Source organism: Eleginops maclovinus, chromosome 11 (assembly GCF_036324505.1).
Source record: "Eleginops maclovinus isolate JMC-PN-2008 ecotype Puerto Natales chromosome 11, JC_Emac_rtc_rv5, whole genome shotgun sequence".
Lineage (NCBI taxonomy): Eukaryota > Metazoa > Chordata > Actinopteri > Perciformes > Eleginopidae > Eleginops > Eleginops maclovinus.
In genome coordinates this window covers 15,702,209-15,718,193 of record NC_086359.1, presented here as the reverse complement: position 1 = coordinate 15,718,193, position 15,985 = coordinate 15,702,209, and the positions used below count along the sequence as shown (strand labels likewise).

The 15,985-nt window shown below is 40.0% G+C and overlaps 1 protein-coding gene across 2 annotated transcripts in view; it reads left to right on the top strand.

The window, feature by feature from the left end:
• The first annotated feature begins 902 nt into the window (after positions 1–902).
• Positions 903–15,985, top strand: part of dscama (Down syndrome cell adhesion molecule a) — an 83,715-nt gene continuing 68,632 nt past the window's right edge. For both annotated transcript variants that reach the window (XM_063896123.1, XM_063896122.1), the window contains exon 1: positions 903–1,697. In XM_063896123.1, coding sequence (XP_063752193.1) covers positions 1,655–1,697 — 43 coding nt within the window. In that variant the 5' untranslated portion in view covers positions 903–1,654. The remainder of the gene's footprint in view (positions 1,698–15,985) is intronic.

Below are 15,985 nucleotides of genomic sequence, written 5' to 3'. Positions count from 1 at the left end.
TATCACAACACTGAGCTTGAAAAATACACAACAGGGATGAGTGTTTGCTGAAGACTCAAAAGGGAAATATGTATGGTGTATATGGTACTTTCATGTTTCTTTCGATAGTCAAACTATTCATTAAATAGATCAACATTTCAGGACACTTTTTCTATTTTTAATAAGAAGTCACACTGTGAGATCCCAAATAAAATATATACGTATACTATGTCACAGGGCTTTAGATTTTACATATTAATCCACAGCCTCCTCCTGTGTGTCTTGAATGGAGGTGAACTCGTGCAGGGGGGCCGTGGATGTCTGACATGGCCGCTGTTTGATGCCCCCTGGTGCATTGGGGCGGTCGCTGCTTATAGCTGTCAAGGTCAATTAATGAATGCAGGGGTTAGGCTGACAGGATCCCCACAATGCCCCCAGGTCTCATAAATTATCCAGAAAAACACATTTAAAGACAGGATCTGAACTCTTCCAATTAAGATATTTTAGCATGTATTTCCCTCAGCAAAGCGTACAGTGTATCCAGTCAGGTGAAGCCTACATCACTCCCTCTCCCTCCATCCCTCCCCCCCTCAGCATCTATTCTCCAGCCTGCTACACCACAGCAGCACCAGCAAATCATAGAAAGGATGTCCTGCATGGGCTAATTCTCTCTTGCTTGTGGTATTGTTTAGTTTTCCCTTTAAAAAAAAAAAGTAGGACACCTTGATCCTCCACCTCTGTGTTGAAACAAAAGAGACTTTTTTTTTTGAAAACCAGAGGCTCAGCTGTGCGCCCCTCACCCCTGCACCTTTAAGGCAATGGAGAGGGAGAGAGTCGGCTGCGGAGTAGGAGGCGAGGGTTTATTCCACAGTGCTCTGAGGCAGGGCAGCTTTTAAGCGCATGGACCAGTGTGCGCAGTTTGTGTGTGCGGCTGCGGGGGGAAGATGCGTGTGCTTGTTGCTCGCCGGACGGAGAGAGGCGGCGAAGAGAGAATGAGTTTCCAGCGCAGCTAACAATCAAATCCAACTTTACGCATTTTATTAATTTACCTGAGATGACATGTGTGTCTGTTTTCAGTGAATTTCTTTATTTCATTTATTGATTATTTTTCCGATTTTGGAGCCTTTTTGTTTATTTTGGTTTTCTAATTTTGGAGTTGGGTGTGCGCACAGGCAGTTTGTCCTATGCTTCTCCAGCCTCTGACTCAGCAGCAGCAGCCGCGCCACAGCTCACCTGGACCGGAGCGTACCGAGCCGAGATCCCTCATGTTCCCAGCAGAGCAGCGCTCCGACACGGGGGGACGGCTGCGCTGAGGCCCGGCGCGGTGTGGTGCGGTGCGGTCAGTCAAAAAAAGAAAAGCGGGGACGCACAGTTGTGGATCATACACTGTCTCCCGCCGAAGACAATCAGCAGCAGGAAGAAGCACAAACCTCCTCCTTTTCATCTCCTTCTTCCCAACGTGAAGGATTGAGAGGAAGAGAGGGAGAGAGAAAAACAGAGAGAGGGAGAGGGAGAGAGACAAATTTGCAAGCTCCCCTTTCTTTCTTCTTTCTTTCTTTCATTTCTTTCATTGCAATTGACTTGTTGAAGAAATAAAAGGAAGAAATAACAAGAAGAAAGAGTGCGGGGAGAGAACAAGAAAAAGCATAAGCTTGGATATTGAACGGAGCGGGGCATGTGGATATTGGCTCTTATCTTTTCCCAGTGCATCTTGAATGGTAGGTGATGCATTTGTGCACGTTAAACTTCAGGTGCATGTTAATTACCCCACCGGACACAGTGTTCACATAATATCACAAATAGCTTGTAAGCATTTCCACATTTGAGATATTGATTTTTTTTTGTCCTGGAAAATTGGAAGGGAGAACAGGCTGTTGCTGTGTCCTGCACACACTGCGGCTCTTTACTTCAATCCACATTAACCTTTATTAAAATGAAGGTTGTGGACGTGTAACCACTCATGCAGTTTCTACATTTAAGATTAGCCTTTTATCAAATTGAGAGAGAGAGATAGAAATACACACACACACACACACACACACACACACACACACACACACACACACACACACACACACACACACACACACACACACACACACACACACACACACACACACACACACACACACGCAGAGGGAGAGGAGAAATGTAGGTTGAGTGTTAGGTGCAGCCTGCACTGCATGAGGAACAGGACATTTTTAATGTGTTTGTTATTTTTTTCACAATTATTTGCTTAGAAATGATATGACCTTAAATGAAACGTCTTAATTATTTGTTTTTATTCTTAGTTTGTACAATTAAGCATTATTAATTGCTTTGTATCAAACTGCATTGGGCCTCAGTGGGTGCATTATCCTAATTATATAATTTTTAGATGCTTAAATTGCATATAAATGAGTTTAGCTTTCACTGTTTCTCACATTCAAATTATTAAAGATGATTCTTCGGTGAATAATTGTGTGTAACATATTTGTATGTGTACACATGGTGCAGTTACCATTTGTTTGTTTAAATCTCAAACCTGCCTGTAAATTACATTCAAACAGAACAAAATATTCACTTAATGAAACTGAAATAATTTCATTTTGTTCAACAAAATTACATTTCAAATCAAAAATTCACCAAACTAACACTTTTGCTGATAAAAAAATGAACTATATTTACATGCATGCTATAATATTTAAAGTGGGCCTACGTGAATTTGTAATTTAGAGTATGGAATAACTTGGAGATTGCATGTTTGCATGATTTCTGTTGGGTCTGTCGAGCATCTTCTAGAAAAAGGATTAAATAGGTTGACTGTGCTTTTTCTCTGGCTATGCACCCGCCATATTAGAAGCAAAGACATGGAGTCGTTTTGGATTGGAAAAAAAAAGACAAGTCCTTATCACCCTTTGCCCAAGTGCACATTTCGCAAAAAGCATTCAAATCCTATTTTGTGCTCAGTGAAATCCTCAAAAGATAGGTTTGAAAGGTGATTTATTTTTATTTTACAGCGAATACAAGAAGGGTGTGTGAGGAAGGGGGGCAGTAAGGAGGACAGGGGGCTTTGGGGTAGGGGGGGTGGTATGTGCGTGTGTTGGGGGGCAGAAATCAGCTCGAAAGAAAATTGGTGTATTTAGAATTTCTTTTGAAAGGTAGACGAAGGAAAAAGGGGGGTTAAACAAAATACAAAGTGGACACAATGTGAGAGTAGAGGGTGATGCGTCAAGCGAAGATGACAGGAAAACCATTTTGTGGCCATGCTGAAGGGTTCCATATTTTTAGGAGAGAATGGATTAAAAGCAGTGATGATAGTGTACCAAAGACCCCTTTCTTTAACTGCCGCGAGCCAATTTTGAGAAACAGACAATGTCCATTTCAAATCTCACTCAATGATGTTGCTTTTGAATGGCTCGCTCAGTCTCTTTGGTCCAGGCAACAGCTCTGCAAAATGGCTGCTGCTGTAGACATCTACATGGAAACTTTGAATGGCAGCAACAGCACTTGTTATTGTGATGAATGCTGCGTTTGTGGTCGCTGCTGATGCGGTGCCATTCATATCGACAGACCGGGCTTATTTGACACTGACCTTTTTTTATTGATTCTTAGAATCAGATGTTGTTTTTGTGGCAGCAATTAGAATTTCCCAGAGTGCATCAGCCTATGACAATCCTCTCTTTGTAATTTTCCTTTTTCTGTTCCATGCTAAATTGACTGAATAAAAGGGCAGTGATTGTTGATCTTAGACGCTTTTCTCTCTGCTGCACATTTGTTTTCCCCGAACAGACCTGCAAAGATTAGTCTTAATGAGCAGTTGCATCAGAACCTCTTCAGGACAGAGGGATGGAGCTTCCTGAAATCAGGGCTTTTAGAGCTCCGGTCCAGTGCTGAGGTTGTCTCTATGGAGACCTAGTAATGAGTGCTGCAGTGTGGGCTTTGGGCTACAGTAGCACCACACTCTGTTCAGATGACCCTTAATGCTTCACTCTTTCCACATAATAACAGTTACTGGGGTATTATTCATTTTCATCTGTTTCGATTATCCTTTTATGTGCTGTTTATTTGTTTATTGATGTTTGCATTTACACATAAAAACTGAAATGTTGACTTTAAGTAAGTCTATTGTGTCTATTTCAGCAAATGTCCTAAACTGTATTAAGTTAGTTGAAAGTAATAATGTGAAATTGAACCAAATCTATATTATTTAAACTTACTATTATTGTTTTCAACTAACCTTATACAGTTATGCAAAATCTGTTGACATAATTCATTTAATTAAATTTAATGTGTCTTTTTTTCAGTGTGTCTTTAGGAGAACCAAAAAAACACAGCTGTAGCCTTGTAGTGGTCATGTATGAATAGAATCAACTGCACTTTTGCTCTGAATTATGGGACACATTTGCCAGCCCATCTACAGTATATATGAACATTACAGTGCTGTACAGAGTAAAATCTGCTGCAGAGTTCACTTCAGTGGTGCTTGAGCTTTTAAAGTGCCCTTGCAGAAGTGTCTATTAAAACCTAAATGGAATGGGAACAACATATTCCAGTTATGAAGAGATAAATTGGGGAAGTGGCATAATGTTGTTTTTGCTCCGCTGCGCCAGGGGGGGGGAAATCTGACAAATGCTCAATTGGATGCTAATAAGCTGTATAAATATACAGTGGTGCTCCTCAATTGGCTCTTAGTATCACTCTGTGCATGTGTATTTTTAGCTTTCTGTTTAGGATGACGAGTGGTTGCTGGAGAAAAGGTTCCTCCGCTTATTAAAAGATCAGCGTTTTCAAAATGACTTGATTCAGACTTCAAACATGATTAATGAAGGAGCACAGTTTAGTTTCCTCCATGTTCAAATCATCATAGCAACAATTTAAACAGGTTGGATTGCCTCTTCACAGCTCTCATAATGGCGAAGGATAAGCCAGTGGCTAGCAGCTAAAGATGCAAGGAAACATAATTTCTTTCCAAAATGTGTTGGCCGAGCGAATTAGCTTAACATGGGACATCTTAAGAGCTATCCTTTATGAAAATGTCATATAAATGCCAGTAAAATATATTTTTATCTGCCTAGTCTTTAAGACAATCCCATTGTTTAGTCCTATTATCATCCGAGAAACAGTGTTGATGAAGGTCACATTAAGGCCAGTGGGAATGTAGGTCTGTGAGGACTGGTGTTCTTTGGTATACATCTGTCACTTCATGTATCCCCGGATGGGTTGACAAAGTCAGAACAACACAAGCTCCTCAACTGCACAGTAATATCAGCACACCGATGTAGGCCACTGGAAATACTGTGATTACTCATGTTAAGTCAGTAGAAGTCGTGTTTTTTTTTAGTTCTGACCAGAGAAACTTCATTTATTACTGCTAGAATATTCTCACATTAATTTAACCCATCTTTTTTTAGCTTTAGGCTACATTATGTTATGATCATTGACATTTAGCACAAGCAATTATTTAATTATAAAACCATGCTTGAATTATTTTTTTTATTGACTTTATCTTGTCACTTTTTAACTCAATTTTAGATGCATCTTGATAATGAATTCAGATTATGCAACATAATTAATATTAGTAGGTATAAGTGGCATGCTGTTTTCAGAGCATCTCTATTCACACCAGGATGTGTCAGTGGCATCGGGTCAGGATTTTTTAGTCGCTTCACTGTTTGTGCTTGTGCCTTAGCTGGGCTGCTCAGACCAGAGTAGACTCAAGCATATGTTAATGGCTGCACATTGAACTGTTAAAGGTTTCATTTAACCCAGACCAGAATGCTTAAGGAGATGATAGTGTGTAGTGAGGCAGAAAAAGTGGAGGCAGAGAGGGGGCCGAGCGACACAGTCAGCTTGTGTAATGTGGAATCTAAAGCTCTGAGAATCATATCAAATCAGCCGGTTCTCCATGCAGAAACAGCCCTATGCGTTCCACTTTCCAATATGTCCCATATCTTATCATACTGTTGGATACTGATTAAGTCTCAACAATATCCAGTAGGAAAAAAAACATGACCTTTCCTCCGTAGTGCTACAATCTGCTTTTGTAAGTGTTGGTATGATGTGTGGTTAAATTATGTTATAAACAAAACGATGATTTATTTAATGTCAGGAAAATATTAAGTGGAATTTAATAAGAACAAGCAAATTGGGGTTGAAATAATGTTCTGGGATTTATAGAAACACAGATACTACAACATATATTAAGAGAAGCTATGTTGTATAGATAATGACAAAATAATCAGGTTCTGTAGGTTTCCAGGTCATATTAATGTCAGAATTCCAGAGTAGTTTCTTCATAATTTGTCAGCTGTGACAGAATTTACATCTAAAGGCAGTCTTAGTTTCATTTCACCTTTTTGGCATTCTATAGAGGCACCAATCTCTGATTTATCCCTACAGTGAAGTGAGATCAGCTAACCTGACCAAATGCTAATATTCCACAGCAGAGGAGCTTCTCTAAGATGTAGTTTGGACTGAGCTCACAGAATACATACATGTTATTATTAAAACCATGTTGCAGTAAACCACAGACATGCAAAGAGCTTTGTTGTGTTCACACCAGTTACAACAGAGATCTGCTGTCAGGTATGAACATATTAAAAGCCAGAGGGAATACATGTAGGAGGAAGTATCAGGGGGTTTCCTCTAAAGTTGTTGTTGCATTATGCCTTATGTTCATACACATTTGCAATAACAATGTATGTTTACTGGCAGAGAAGAAGAAGCAGTGTGGCATTCACAAAGTGTTTTGCCTTAATCCACAGATCATGGTTTGTGTTGAGTCCTGCATTGACATTCAGGCATTTTAACTTCTTGAATGTCAATGAAACATTTCAGCTGGCATTTTGTCCTTAATCTGACCAAATAATCTTTAGCTTCCTAAACCGTTGTGATGGTATAGTTGCCTTGAGCAGAATGATAATTTCACTGGATTTGTGCATTGTTGATTTTGATTCTTCTGTGTATTTGGATTGCTATTGAATTGAATATATCTGCAAAATACGCCTCTACTGAACAAGTTGCATTATGTTCCATGTGGAAATTAAGACTCATTTAATGTAAGATGCCTTTGGAATATCCTCCAAAACTTAGTTTTGTATTGCAGAATGCTATGGAGTCATGATGAATATTGTCCTTTGGAGAAAATGTTGATTACTGGGGTTAAGGTGAGGTGTCTTCCTAGGCCTCTTGGTATGGTCTTACAGGAAACTTGTGTCTCCTTGTGTTTTATCTGAAAACGATGACGTTTCAAATTCTCTTAGAAGTACAAAATAATAGACATCTTGCATTGCAATGATTGCTGTTCTCAAGATTTAATTTATTAACTTCTATGGAGTTCCACCAGCTTTAAAGTATACTTGAATACAACAAGCATGGTAAACCAAAAAATATTTTAAGAACAAAACTTGAAGTTTGTTGATTGCTAACAATCAGAAAAGGCTTCAATCCATATACGTGCAGTTAAATTATCAGCATAATCAGCAGAATCTCAGCACATTCTGCTACCGTATCAAAGAAATTGTGTAAAACACAAGAAGGCCCGACATGGTGCTCTACAGAGTGTGTGGCTTCTTTGGATGGAATATAAAACATGAAAATCATTTTAAAATGAAAATAATTGTATGTTGAGATAATAAGAGATGTTTTCTTTCTGTGAAGAAAAATAGAAAACGAAAATAAATCATGGCAATTTCTGTCCATTTCTTCCCCTGTGGCTCACTGGACATATTCATTAGGCATAACCAAACAGTGCTGATTAGCATTCAGAATCCAGCTCTGTTCCACAGCCCGGAATCTGTAACATTTTGAAACATTCTGGCAAATGTTTCATTAAAGTGTTGCTAGCCCCCAGCTCCACTGCTCCAGTCTTCGCTCTATCAGGCCTTCCACAGAAGTGATTATGCTAATTGGTGTTTGATCAGATGATTAAATTATAATTTGATTAATCCCGGGCACTAAACGCTCTGAATACGTTGATGTGTGTTTTGCTGCCTGGCAGTGGTTGCAGAGCCCCCTGCAGCAGGCAGGCTGTGTGATGCACACAATCCAGGTAGGGCAGAGAGAGGATGTAAGGCTGCATTATGACCGGGAATACTGCGGTCTAATAATCATAGAAAACATGATGATTAATAAAGGATCAATCTTGTGTGCAGATTGAGTGCAGCTCTAATGCATAGCGCTGCCATTTTCTTACCATTGGCTGTCTGTGTTACTCTCAATTAACCGTGTATCCATCAGGGTGATTTATAACGGTGCTGTATGGACAGGCTCCTGTAGGACTAAATAATGAAGGCCCATCTATGCCCACTATAGGAGTCAAGACTATCCTGTGATTTTTTATATAAAAAGCATTAATATTAAATTAAACCTAATGTTTTGTTTTTAAACTGAATTCTATTGCTTTCAACTAACCTAATAATACATTTAATTAAAGTCAATGTTACAGTTTTTTTTTGTGGATGGAGACCCCTAAATTCACATATGTAAGAAATTGGTGTTGTGTTTGCATTGTAGCAATAAGGGAGGCTTCTCTCGCACAGTGGGGTTACTGAGCATTAAATACTCTCGCCTTTGAGGCAAATTGAAGGCTGTTGAAGGGAGGGGATGCAAGGGTGGAGGCAGAGAGTGTAGGGGGATGGAAGGGGAGTCTGAGGCACAGGAGCATGGCTTTAGGCAGAAATGCAGCGCTGTCTAGTCATCTGACCCACAGTCCCATTTAACCCCAGGACTTTGATTTGCCCTCCACTGTCAACTGCTTATTCCGCCTCTTTGTTTCACTTGTGCAAATGGCTTTTATTCTCCCCATCTCGACATGATGCAGAACACCACTGCAATGCCCTCAAATTACAGAGCATGCAAACGATCATACAATCTCTTCTTCTGAGTCTTATACTATTTCAATCATTTTTACTACAAATAAACCATAGGGTTTTTGTGTAGACTTGATAATGCAATGCATGCAAAACACAACCTTGTTTCACCTAAGTGCTTCTCTATAAAGCCTGTCAGTCAATGTAATGTGGGCAAAGTAAGCTTATACAAGGGCAATAGAAAATATGTTATCTAAAATGTGTGTATGGACATCTAGTGTTGCAAGATACACAGAACTGCAAATAATATTTTCTCTTACTTTCCTATTTATTGCATTCATTTTTTTGCACTGCTGAAAGAATTTAGCCCACCGCAATTTTTTCTTTTTTGAAACAGACGAATAAATCAAGAAATATGTGTGACGATTGGATAAAAAACTTAGGAAGAGCAATGCTTCCTCTCAAACCGTGTTATTTTTTTTTTATTAAAGAAATGCCCATTTAGATCACTGGCTGGTTTCCGACTTCACCCTCCAATAATGTTTAAATGGACACATATCTGGCAGAAAAGAACACACCTTAGTGTTAAATAAAGCTTTTTATTTTAAAACAAACCAAACCAAAAAGCAGCAGCGCTGGATTGTCATTGCTCTCAGTCATGTTTCCGGCCTGTGGTTAGCTCACCATCCATGTTGCACTTTAGTTACCATGTTTAGTCACCACTTGCCTTCAGTCAAATGTCGAAGCAAGTCAAGTTTATTTTTAAAGAAAAACAATTTAAGGAAAAACATATTAGTCATAAAGCATTACAGATTTTTTTCCATACAAATGCATATTACAAGAAAACTTTGTTGATGAATCAGTAAATCATTCTTGCTTTTTTATTCAATCGAACATCAAAAGTTGGAATATGAAAAAACAATTTAAATTGTTTCTGAATCCGACACCAAAAACATATTTATGCTTGTTTTTCCTACCTTGGATTTTATGCTCAAGTCAAAAATAGGAAAGGTCAAAAATAAGGCCATTGACTAAATTGGATTTTTATATTTATTATGTCACATTTTTGTAACCAGGGAGTTCATCAGTGGGGTTCGATAGACAAGCTTTGCAGCAAATATATGCAAAGATGACACAAACAGACCAATGCATATGATTTCATGTTGGATACATCACTAATAAGGCGTTCTTAGACCAGAGTATCTTCTTCATAGTTATTAAAGCCCCTCTTTTTATCGTGTCCAAAGCTGAAGAGCTAGGAACGATTGTGTTCTTAGAAATCTTTGCATTAGATTATATGATGAGTAGGTTGTACTGCACCCCAAAAATACCCAGCAAACAATTAAAGTGCCAAAAATGTTCTCCTAAATACCCCGCAGTTACCCAGTTCTTATGAAGTACAACCTATTCTACCTCTGGAACTCCACTTTGTTACTCCATTCATTCCAATTATAAGAGACTGTATAAAAAAAGGCTGTAGTCTGTGTGATGTCACCCACAAGATTCTGCAGAGTTGCTGTGAGGCTCAAAGTGGGCGGCTTCAACTGTCGCCATTTTAGCATCGCCTAACACCCAGCTAATCCAAAAGTGGGCAAAGAAAGAGGGTGGAGTTTATGTGGGCCTATATGACGAAGTAGTGCTGCCAGCTAGCTGCTAGCGACCTGAGATGACCCCCACCTGTCACTCAGAGTGTTCATATCCTTATTTTGTGTAACTTAAAGCCTTAATATTATTCAAACGGGTGACATATGAAGATTTTCCCCCTATATAGATGTTGGAGGAAATGAGCTATAGGGACCACAGAACAGTTTCTGTGCTGTATATAATATGTAGATGATCTTCAAGCTGTCAGCCTTCCTCCTTCAGCTAATCTTCTGGTTCATCCCTTCCCTGCTGACTTTAATGTCCTCCTCTCGGCTCACCTGAAATCCACCTGCCTTCTCCTTCTCCCTGTCTGTCTGCTCAGTCAGAGTTTAACATTTAACTGAAATGGAAATAATGTCTCCCCAACCCTAACCCTAACCCCAACCAACCAATTACTTACATAGTTTAAAAAGTGCTGTGATTAGTACATACAACTGTTCTGACTTCTGCTGAAGGCTGGGATGGGTGTGGCATCAGTGTGTGAGTGAGTAGGGATGTTTGTCGGTCCTGACGACCTCCAAAATCTTAAAAAACACTGTTTCTTTAAGCTGCAGTACTTTTACAAATGGTTAAAAACTACATTGATATAAAGACAACCATGTTAGCTGTTCTGTGACGTTGTACATACACTCAAAATTGCTTAAAGCTTAATGCTAATATTGGCATGCTAACAATGAACATGCTGGCATTGTGAAGTTCGTCAGGTATAATGTTATTGTTTTCACTGTCACCAGTCTCCAATACAAGAGCTGTTTCAGTTAGGATACAAATCGTTAGTCTGACATCTCAATCCTAAGAGCACCTAGCATGGCTTCAAACTCGCTTAAGAAAAAAAAGTGATTGTTTCTGATAATTGTTTCGTATCAGATTCGAGAAGCCTGATTTAAGAAGTATTCAGTACCATGGACAAAAATCTCCTGCAGTTTAACATGTCAGAGGACAATGTTGCAAGTGTAATAAAGCATTATAAACGTCTCATATTGATATTTTACCTGTTTCTCTTCTTTGACTCGATGCAGATTGGCATATTAGCTTCAGTAGCAACAACTAGAGTTTGTTCGCTCAGTCAGAGTTTTTCTTTTGAACTCCTTAGCCATTTATCTTATTTCTCTCCTACTCTGTCCCAGTGGATTTGCAGTATGTGTCCATTTAGACCTTGATGATGTAACTGATTAGGGTCTTCAAAGTAGTGGGAACTCCCTCCTCTCCTGTTGGCGCTCATGTAAATGAGCGTTCATATGCATCAACCAACCCACTCCATGCTGACTCTCTTCTCGTCCTCCAGAGAGTTGACATCAGAGGAGGGTATCATTGGTTTTACATAGCGGCTGCATGGCACTGAGCACACTGCTTAACATTATTCATGAGGGCAAAATGGAAACGGGTGATTTGGGGAGAGGAGACCCTGTTCTCCAATATGTGCATCTCGGATTAGCGCAGCACTTCTCTTTTACTGATTATTGTGTAAGCCCCTAGGGCAGGAGAAGAAAGGGTTGCGGGGGTGAAGAGGGGTTTGGATGCTTACTCACTGTCATCATGAGGCCGTCCTGTCCTCCGCCCCTCACTATCCCTCCCTCTTTTGCAATCCCCCTGCCCCAACCCCCCACCCCTCCCTAGGCGGTCTCTGCAGAGCTCTGCCTTAATTACCTGCATGGCCTGCCATGAGCTGTCAGTGTGGCTCAGTGCCTGTTTGCCCCAGTGGAGTTGCCCTAATGTTTAGATGCCCTGGTGCCCGCTATAGCACCACAGAGATCACTGACCTGGTGCAGAGAGCCAATTGGAATGCAATGTTTAAATACATTATCTGCTTCGGACAGGGCAGATAATTCGATGTGAGAAAATCATAAGACAAAGCTTTATTTCAAAATGTTGTTGCAGTCATCCAGGGCATTATGTGAAGCATCCATGAGTTTTTTGCCATTTCAACATATAGACATGAGGCTCCATCTATGTAAGGTTGATTAATGGTGTTTGGTTGAGGTAAACACAGGCCTAGCAAAAAGCCCCTGAAACATCAGTCATCAGCGGGCTAATGCACAGGCTAATGCATAGGCCTGTTAATGTTGTGTGTTAGTGGGACCTGTATTGATCAGGCATTTACTTAAATAAATTGCCTGGGTTATTTGGAAGCGACTGCTGACATTGTAAGAGTGGAGGTTCACGTGTCTTGCTGAACACGTAATATTGGGGAAAAGCCTGGCTTAGAATATTATGAAGTATCTTTGCAGCTTGTTCTCCCTGCATTCTCTGTAATTGTTGCAGATTAAACCAGCAACATTACTGCCTACATTGACTCTTCACTGTCTCATCTGTCAGCTGGAGACTGTGTCAGCCTCTCTGTTAGTGGGCTACCAGACATTAGCGCTCATCCCCCCACATCCCTCTGACACGCCCGCCTGTACTCTCCTTGACCGAGGCTCGCCTGGTGCCCTTGAGCTCCGAAAGCAGAGGCTCGTCCATGAAAGCATTGCATTAGGATTCACCTGCAATCCACAGTTAGAGGCTTCAGCAGACCCTGCCACCAATAGGTGCTGACATCTGGGACTGTGTCAAGCATTATTTCAAATGGCAGGGAAAAGGGACCCATTTCACAAACCCCAGAGGACCCATCCTTCCTGCTCCTACTTTGAGCTTTGCAAAGACCAAAAACACAAGAAAAAAGAGAGTGCATCTATTATACATGTGTGGGATTCATTATTGAACAATATCACCTTTTCCTCTTTGTGGTTTTGGCGCATGGAAAACTGACATCGTTTAAGATGGGCTGGCACAGTGAGTGAGTGTGTGTATGTGTGTGTGTGTGTGTGTGTGTGTGTGTGTGTGTGTGTGTGGGGGGGGGGGTTATGATACGCTTGTGAGTTTGATTTGTTGTTTTTTGTGATGCCGACAAAAATAACTAAGATATAATGACTTTAAAGATTTGTACAATTCATTAATTTGAGGACAAAACTGTCTTGACCTAGCCAAAATCTCCGGAACAGGAAAGAACATTTAGTAAAAAAAACAGCAGAATCACATTTTTTCAAAAAGTCAGTTGCAACATCTTAAGAAGATAATTAATTTTAAAGTGCAATTTACAAGAGAGGGAGAAATCCTTTGAGATTCAGACCAAAGCGTTGCAGGCTTTAATCTACAGGCTGACCGACTATTGATAGGCTGCACATAAATATTTAATCTCTGTTTCTACATTCATCCTGCTCACACTTAAACAAATCCTCAAATGTGCGTCTTCTGTCTGCAAAAAAATTCTGTACATATTTTTGAAATGAGCATTTGTATATCTTAATATTTCATAACAGCCATTAATGAGATTATTATTTAACGATGCTTCACACAAACACATTTGGTGACCAACAGCCACCCACACACTGTCTCTTTTGCTTTTAAGCCAGCATTATGATAAACTAGGCCAGTTTGTCTCGGGTTATATATTTGCAACCACATACCAATATAAAATATCCCCAAAATACTAATTCTGAGGGTGTCAAAGGTAACATACTGCAACACTTTATTTTTTTAAGCATTAATGCAACTACAACTAAAAAGCTAATGTTAGGCTATAAACAAACTACATTACAATTGCATAGCTGCGCATCACCACCACTAAGCTAAAGATGGCTAATGATCGAGGTGATGATGTTGAGTGTTCTCATTTAGTCACTTTTTATGACACATAGAAGCTTCTGACATTCACCAGTGTGCTATTTACTGTTGCATTTCATGTTGCAGGACAACATGCAAAAAACTATTCTGCTTGTGTTAAGCCCAGCCTTTGTTTTAAGGCATCTTACCTAGAACACGTTCGCGTTCTTATCACTGTTGCTCCTAAAACACCTGAATTTCCCTGCGGGGATCGATAAAGGTTTGTCTTATCTTTAAAAATATTGTTGAAAAAAGTGTTAAATGCTGACACAGTACCTGGTTTTGGGACTCATTCTTGCACCACTCTATTAAGGAGGATGTTTTTTCTAAATCTAATATCCGAGCCAATGTCCACCCTTTGATGTTTCAGCCAGACCCAGGTGCATGTGCTGTCTTTTCCTACAACAGGTTGGTTTAAGGCTGCTCTGCTGTTGCAGGGGCTCATGAAGGTCCAATGTCTGATGTCAGAGATGATGAGTCAGCAGACAGTGGAGTGCAATGTGACTTACTCTGCAGCTCTCTCCCTTTCCATGCATTGTTTTCTTTGCACCTGCATCCTCATGTGAAGGTGGAGCAACACCGAATGTGAGAGACATGTTCAGAGAAGCATGAAGGAGAGATGAAGGTTAAAAAATAATGCAGACAGAGAAAGCAGAGTTGGAGAAATAAGGTCTGGAGAAAGAGGCTGAAGAGAAAAAAAATGGAAGAAGAAAGTATTCATTTGTGGGCTACAACTGAGATGTAGCAAGCCTTTGACTTCCATCATGGCTCCACTATCCTTCTCCCTTTTCTTTACATTCTCGTCCAGGCTCTCTTTTTTAATAGCAGCCTGCGTGTCACTGTCGGAGTGCTTTCCAGCTTTCCCGCCTCCCCACTCAAACCCCGCCCTCGCTGTTTTTCTTGGCACTGCGCTAAAAAATAAATGCACTTCCACTGTATCTCTCTGAACGGTTGGGATCTGCAAGGGTTTTGTGTCCATCAGGCTTTCCAATCTTAAGGAACCAGCCAACCAGAAATTGGTGGTGGAGGTTGGGCTGGTGGGCGGCTCAATTTTTTATGAGTTTGTGCAAAAGTGGATTGAGACAAAAGCAGTTATGAAGCAGCTTTTGTTCTTCCCTCACCTTATAAACAATCAGACCATGATGGCTGTTTGTTCTGGTCCAGCCTGCTGCACACTCATATTCTTTTAACGTTTTTATTATAATTATTTTTGAAATGTTTGGGTTTAAGGAGCAGCTTTACATTTAACCGCTCTACTGTACATTTATATTTTCGATTTCACTGTATTGTTAAAGAAATTAAAAGACATAATCGCCTCACATCAATGATAATGACTTCATGAAATGATCAATACAAGCTTAGAACTACAATATAACATTACAGTAACGTAAAATAAAAGAAGCCAGGCACAATGATTAACCAAGGAGTGTCCAACATGTAAAATGCAAAACAAACTAGAGTCAAAAATCTAATACAGTTTAGAAAATGGAGGTTTCAAATTCTCAGATTAAATAAAAATCAGCTACTGCAAATGGTTCTACGGATGATGCATTTTTAATAACCTGTAACTACAAGCAGTTAAACAGTGTCACAATAACAGCTGTGTGTGTGTGTGTGTGTGTGTGTGTGTGTGTGTGTGTGTGTGTGTGTGTGTGTGTGTGTGTGTGTGTGTGTGTGTGTGTGTGTGTGTGTGTGTGTGTGTGTGTGTGTGTGTGTGTGTGTGTGTGTGTCTCCCTGCGACTCATAACAGATGCTGGGATTTTATGATCATCTTGATGACACATTTTCCTACTTGAGAAAACAACTGACAAGCTGTTACTCTGTTTGCGGGTTCTTCATGTATCATTATGGGAAGTGAGCCATTAAGAATGTTTGTTTATTTGGCCTGTGCTTTGCTTCGCTCTGTTTAGTTTTTTTTTACTCTTTTA